General features: G+C 35.1%; 2 protein-coding genes across 3 annotated transcripts in view; one reads left to right on the top strand and one right to left on the bottom strand.

Moving 5' to 3' along the window:
• KLHDC2 (kelch domain containing 2) overlaps window positions 1-1,573 on the top strand; it is an 11,655-nt gene extending 10,082 nt beyond the window's left edge. Inside the window, exons 11-13 of one of the 2 annotated variants that reach the window (XM_012806573.2) lie at window positions 858-945; window positions 1,024-1,076; window positions 1,272-1,573. In XM_012806573.2, the coding sequence (XP_012662027.1) occupies window positions 858-945; window positions 1,024-1,076; window positions 1,272-1,395 (265 nt within the window). In that variant the 3' untranslated portion in view covers window positions 1,396-1,573. The remainder of the gene's footprint in view (window positions 1-857; window positions 946-1,023; window positions 1,077-1,271) is intronic. The other variant, XM_003792162.3, reaches the window with a different exon arrangement.
• Window positions 1,574-2,315: 742 nt separating this feature from the next.
• The window catches only part of NEMF (nuclear export mediator factor), a 61,720-nt gene continuing 57,032 nt past the window's right edge, over window positions 2,316-7,003 (bottom strand). Inside the window, exons 27-33 of the mRNA XM_012806572.1 lie at window positions 6,479-6,556; window positions 6,133-6,330; window positions 4,516-4,548; window positions 3,223-3,323; window positions 3,102-3,145; window positions 2,940-3,019; window positions 2,316-2,706 (exon numbers count right to left, since the gene is read on the bottom strand). Of these exons, the coding sequence (XP_012662026.1) occupies window positions 2,629-2,706; window positions 2,940-3,019; window positions 3,102-3,145; window positions 3,223-3,323; window positions 4,516-4,548; window positions 6,133-6,330; window positions 6,479-6,556 (612 nt within the window). The 3' untranslated portion in view covers window positions 2,316-2,628. The remainder of the gene's footprint in view (window positions 2,707-2,939; window positions 3,020-3,101; window positions 3,146-3,222; window positions 3,324-4,515; window positions 4,549-6,132; window positions 6,331-6,478; window positions 6,557-7,003) is intronic.

Raw genomic sequence — 7,003 nt, 5'->3', positions numbered from 1 at the left:
CTCTTTGTCTCAAAAAAAAAAAAAAAAAAAAGAATAGGGTTGGATTTTCATTTTTGCTTCTTCCTGCCATTATGAAGTTGTCGATCTAGTCAAAAATCTATAACCACACTTTTTACCGGAGTTGAATTGCATTTAAGTTTATCACTAAAAAAGGGTGGGTTGAGGGGAGAAGACTGGAAAGAATTTTAAAACCTAAAACAGTGTACATGTTAAAAAAAAGAAAACAGATCAAGAACTGTTGATTAGATTAGCAGTAGCAACTGTCTAACAAAAATTAAGAAGTTGAATCATCCAAAAAGAGCTTAAACATTGATAGTCATTTCTCTTGTTAATCTTAAAAAGAATTGCTAGAGGAAATACTAGTCAAAATTGATATTTAAAACACATTTAGATAGTTTAGCCTGCATTTTTTTCTCCCAGGACTCTAACCCAAGTGCAGTCATGGCCTCCTAAGATTTCATTTGCACAAATATCTTTCCATAGAACTACCAGGCTTTCAGAATCAGCATCCCTCAGGTGTTCTATGTAAAACCAAGAGTCCCTGTCTGTGGAAAAAGACATATATACTACTTAGCTCCCTTAAGATTTTTATGGCTAACAAGGACCTAGAGAACAGATCATTTGGTTCAGTCTCCTCACTGCATGAAAGAGGGCAAGACCAGAGAGAAAAAAATAAGATAAAATACATTTTTTTTTTAAGCTTTTGCTTCTTTTCTAAGATTTTTACTTAACAACTGTGATGTTTTGGTCTGAGCTACCTTAAGATCTCTTAACTCTTTTCTATATAGTGTACATGATCACTTTGGTGGTTTGGGTAAACCACCAAAACAAAACTGAAGTTTTTGTTTTAAATGCAGGTTATGGCATACAGCTTGTGCTAGCGATGAAGGAGAAGTCATTGTTTTTGGTGGGTGTGCCAACAACCTCCTTGTCCATCACAGAGCTGTAAGTATACACTTCATACTATTACCAAAACTGACTGGGAAAGCGCTGTTTAATGTGCTCTTCATATCTATTTTTCAGGCACACAGTAATGAAATACTTATATTTTCAGTTCAACCAAAATCTCTTGTACGGTAAGTAACTTTTCACCTGGCACTTAGCTTATTTTACATTGTGTTTCTTAACATTTAAGGGCAATAACGCATCTGTGTTGATAGTTCCTATGAAAATCTTTAAAGAAAAAAAGGTGGATTTTTTTTTGGTAGTTCAAATGAATATACTTCAAAACAGTAAAATGAGATTATTTTTCTCTTCTTGTCTATTTTCAGGCTAAGCTTAGAAGCAGTTATTTGCTTTAAAGAAATGTTAGCCAGCTCATGGAACTGCCTTCCAAAACACTTACTTCACAGTGTTAATCAGAGGTTTGGTAGTAACAACACTTCTGGATCGTAGATGATGCCTCTGATAACCCTGCATGGACAGCAGACCTGTACAAGTCAGAGTGGCATCATTTGTACAATTATATGCATTGTTGTAGTTTTGCTGCTTTTTGGGTTTAACGTGCATGTGAATGGCCTAGAGAACCTATTTTTGTGTCTAAAGTTTACAATAAATGTATTTAACACCAGTAGCTGTCCTCAATTAAAAGTAAAAGTAAATTAATGCTTGGGCTAAATTTTTATACCCAAAGAATATATTACATTTCCTTTTTGGTAACTTGAGGATATACATCTGTAGAAACATTATACTAACCAGTCTTGCCTTCAGCAAAATGGTGACGTTATTTTTTAAAAACATTAAAATTCATCTATTATATAGCCTAGCATCATAAATAAAACACAAAGAGGTTTTTGTTTGTTTTTTTAGCATCAGAGGGACCAACAACTCCATACTACCCGTATACTCAGATGTGGCTATTTTGACTACAGGGAGCTACTGAAGTGCACTTTGGAGATTGTATAGTTTAAGATGTTTGCAACATGCTAGGATAATTACTAGAGGTAGAAATTAAAATGGTACAGAACTGAATGAGATTACCAAGAAGAAATTAACGTGTTAAGACTAAAGGTACATAAATACATGGAAATAACACCAGTGTCTTCTAGGAGTTATTTCTTAGGCTGAATCATCAGAATTGTTTGTATTTTACATCTGTCTGGTCTAATGCTTTTCTGACAAGTGTAGGTGAAGGCAGAAAAAAATCCACTTCAACATTTCGGGTTTTCAAGACACAATACAAATGTTCAACCACCCCATGCCCAATACAAACCCTTGTGATTGCCCTGTTTTATTTATAGATATATATTTTAAATGTTATGTACAATAGACTACTAAGTCAGTAGTGTAAGAAGTAGAGCCACTTCACTGTTCCATTTCTATACATCATGAAATGAGCACTAAATATTAACCTTCCAAATTTTAAGAAAACGTAGGAGAATAACTACAGATGTACATAATTAGCATTTAACTTTCCACAAATATTTTAGGAAATCCTATCATAGACAGTGCTTCCTCTGTATAAAACTGGAAAAAAAAAAACAAGAATTAAGTCCTTTTGGCGAATACAGCAAGGCATGTTTAGTTCATTTTTAAATGCATAAGTCTTGTTACAGGGTCTTTTCATCTTTGAACTTCCGAAAGGCTATAAAATTGGCTCTTCTCAAATATTTTAGGATTTCTTTTCAGCTATTTCCTTTTTACATTCAGAAGATTGGGTGCAGATACTTTCACTTTGCCAGGAATGTTTCTTGATAAATCTGTATCCTAAAAAAAGAAAATTGCTAAATGTCTTCACATCCTGTATGGTCAAATGTGTTTCTTTTGTGACAATTATGTATACCATGGTGTCAAAAAAAGGCATTTCTAAAAACTGTAGCTGAAATGATTTTACTTATTTCACTGCTTTCAGTAAGATAGCATTTTCTACAAAAATGGTAGCAAATGCTAACAAATTGTACAGCCAATCTCCATGTCCCTTTTCTGAAGGAAAACTTTACCTTTACACTGCGGAATAAGTCTTTTTCTCTTGTTGTTGCTTCTTTGGAATGCATGAAACTATTTAAGGCTGTTTTTGCAGCTGTAAATAGGAAACAAAGAATCTTATTTCTGTTCAGTCAATTAACTGTTTAAAGTAACTAAAAAAAAATTTTTTTAAGTACCTTTTCCCTTTTTCTGAACTCCAGGAGTAAGTTTCACTTTGTATCTTTAAAAAGGAATTGCATATGTTACTAAATGGAGATTACAAAACACTTGATAACAGTCATACAAATGGTGACTTACTTATAGTTTGCCATGGTGGTATAAGGGGCACATATGGGAATGGCAAACAGCAGTATATCTTCAGGATTTGGCTGGCCTGTCAAAGAATCAAATAGATTTTCCTGAAAAGGGAAAACAAAAACAATTATAACAAGTCTTAAATGCTAAAACACAACATTTTTATCCGTTTCTGATAGACATACAGTCTAAGTAAGTAAGTACTTATGCTCTGCTTTTAAGTTCCCAAGAGTTGAAGAACTAGTGTTTAAATACATTATTCTTTACTACTTTATTTCTGCCTAGCATAGAAATGAAAACAGTGACATTCAAAATACCACACAGAGATACACTAAGAGAAAAGTGGGGAAATTTGGTGAATATTACCTAAGTTGCAGAAAACTACTATGCATAAAAATGATAAATAGTAATGAAATATATATGAAAATATATTTAAGGCCCACTGCTTGAAAATGGGACTGATACACTAGTCATGGATCTTGGCCTAGGAAGTTCTGCCCCTCCAAACACGGGGCAATGTCTGTAAACAGTTCTGGTTGTCACAGTGAGGGACAGGTGAGAGGGCAGAGGTGCTACTGGCATCTGTAAAGGCCAGAGATGTGGCTAACCATTTTATAATGCATGGGACAGCCCCCCACATTAACCACTTCATGTTAATAGTGCCAGAGTTTGGAAATCCTGGGCTAGAATAGCCTTTTCTTTTCCTATTCTTGAAGAAGAAATCCCAGGGCTTCTTAAACAGTTGCATACCAATTTGGGGGTCAGAAATATGTGAAAACAAACAGATCCCTGACCTCTCCCACCCACCACTGTTGGTACACGACTATAAGAGTTCTCGTTTGGTAGGCTGCCCCCAAAATTGCCCCTATTTAACAATATGAGTAAACTTAAGATTCAAGACAAAATGCTTGGTGCTGAACTACAATTGATAGTTGAGTGTTTACTCTGTGCCATAAAGTTTACTAAATGCTTTTAACATATTTTAGTCCTTGAAACAAGTCTGCCCTGACCGTTATTACCCCTATTTTTCACATACGGTACCTGAGGCACAGAATAATGTTTTGCAGTTTGCACAGTTAGACAGGGTGTCCATGAAGCACGTGTGCAGTATTACATTGCACACGAACTTTATGGACACCCTGTATGTACAAAGTTGGGACTAAAACCCACAAAGTTTGACTCCACAACCTAAAGTCTTGTCTTGGCTTTTTACATTTTAGTTAGTTGTATATCAAACATTCTCAGGACTAGATTGCAATGAGAGTGCTGTAGTAGGAACCCAACACAAAATCATACCTCATTTCCCTGCTGATCCAGATCTTGCTCTTCCTGTTCCAAACACAAAATAAAAGCTATGACGTAATATGAAATTCCACACCATTAAATCATGAGTAGAAAGAAACAGTGATATACCAAGACTCATATATATTTCACAGGATAGGAGCCCCAGGAAGTATTCAGTGTCCCAAGACACTGACATGCATTCGTGTGTATGAGAAAGACTGACTTAAAAAAGCAATAAGCAATGCCATTCAAAGAGGGAAAGGATGGTTTTCCTGACATGTGGGGGAGTGGGCAGAAGGGATCCTAAACTTTCATGTAAAACATATACTACAGAAGTCAAAGTTGTAGGGATCATTTGAAATGACGACTAAGGGGGAGGGAAGACAATTCTGGTAAATAAGACTTTTATTTTTAAATTGCTATTCAACAGTTTTCAGGGTAAGTTTTTTCCATAATAAGATGGCTTAATTTTCTTTGCTTACCTACATAAGAAAGATACCTGGAGATAACTTACTGTCTTACTCTGTTTAGGCTGAATAACTTAGATTGATTAATTATATCAGATGAGATCGGGCGTCAGGGTGGTATGGCCGTAGACTGATTAATTATATCAACAACAGAAATTTCCTTCTCGGTTCTGGAGGCCAGAAAGCCCAAGGTCAAATCACAGCAGATTCAGTTCTGCTGAGCCTCCCAGCGATGGTGCCTTGTTGCCGTGCCCTCACACAGTGAAAGGCATCCCTTCAACCTCTTCTGTAAGAGCACAACCTACACCTCCTACTATTACATTAGGTACGTAGGCTCCAGGATAGGAACTTTGCAGGGATATCAACAGAATGTTCATAATTAACACCTCTAATGAATATTTATGAGTAAAAGGCTTACAGTAAATTACACAACATGGGAATAGTGTAAATATTTGAGCACTGAAATAAGTTTTGGGATTACTAAACAACACTGTTCAGCAGGAAAAATCTCCCTAAGTACTATCTGGAATATACTAGAATATGAGCACATAATTACTCCTCAGGATTTAACTGAAAATAATGCTGGTGATGAAAAAAATTGATTCAGCCAGTATCTTAAAGTTATTAAAATAGCTCAGAATATCAAGAAGATGTTCATATTCATGTAAGAAGGTATACATAAGACTGGGCTTCTACTCTTGGCTGATAAAACAATTATTCAGTCTTAGCTGGAAAAATACTAACTTCTCACTGGTTTTGCAACAAGCACATTAACTGTATACCCATTTTCAACATTAAGTAAAAATATAGTAAAAATTCCTACATTTTCGAAAAGCTTCCAGAAGTGAAAATTTTCCATTCACTTTCAAGACAATTTCAAGTCTTTGTTTTACTTTCACTAAGTCAGTTTCCCACCACAAAGTCTCTTCATAAAATTATTTTCTAAAGGCTTATGATAAATTTTTTATCAGCAATTAACACTGCCATTATTATGCTTTAGATAATGCCATTTTAATCTTTCTGGCTACATTGCTTCTGCATGAGGTTCCATTCAGAATAGGATTACCACTTGTCCTGGTTTTAGCACTTTTAAGTCCCAGGAATCCTGGAATGGTTGGGCACCCTGACAAAGTAGCAAAGCCCACATATGTAACAGCCTTACCTTTTCATCATGTGGATCATCTACAGCTAAATCTTGTAATTCATGAGTTACAACTTCAAGCAATGGAGTTTCTTTCTTAATGCTGTCAGAAACCCTCTGCCCACTTCTGGGTTTCTGGGGCTGTTTTTTTATAGGTTCATCCTTTGTTTTTCCTTTTTTTCCCTTCTTCCCTTTTTCTTCTTTATTTGAACCTGCAGACTTTAATTCATAGAGGAAAGATCAGTTAACATCAGTGTTTTCAATATTGTCACTATTTTAACAAAAATATATTGAAAGCCTATCATATGGTAGGTGGTGGGCTGGACATCCAAGGAAAAGGAAAAGAAATGTTGTAGATGTGACATACCCCCAGCAATTTCATAATAAGTTCCCGTTCTTCTTCATCTTGGTCTTTGTATTTTTCCTTCATTTTTTTCATTTTACTCTATAAAATCAGAAGATTTTGGTTAGAAAACTTCGATAAAAATTAGCAACAAATACATATAAAGAAAAGGTGCTTCTTTACTCCCATCAAAAATGCTTATTGAATAAGTTACAAGGTTAACCATTATAATAAATAATGTGGAGGCTACAAAAATAGGCCACAGTCCTCACCTACATACAGAGGGATAAATTAACATATTAAATACTGTAAGAAAAGTAAATTATTTCTAAGGTAATGTCAAAACATTTTCAGTTTGAGCAAGAAATGTTGAGAAGAAATAAAGGTAAAACTTGAAAGCAAGAGTAAAAAAGACAGGAGAGAGTAGTATTAACATATGAGCAAGTCACTGCCTTTAGTTGGAGTCAGGGTACACACAGGAGAACAGGAAACAAAAATGCCAAAGGTAGGCTGGGCACTTGCATGTAGAGATTCTTTTTTTTTTTTTTT

Source organism: Otolemur garnettii, unplaced genomic scaffold (genome assembly GCF_000181295.1).
Source record: "Otolemur garnettii isolate 467f Iridium unplaced genomic scaffold, OtoGar3 scaffold00054, whole genome shotgun sequence".
Lineage (NCBI taxonomy): Eukaryota > Metazoa > Chordata > Mammalia > Primates > Galagidae > Otolemur > Otolemur garnettii.
Note: the sequence above shows the minus strand (reverse complement) of the source record. Positions and strands in the feature narration are given on the sequence as shown.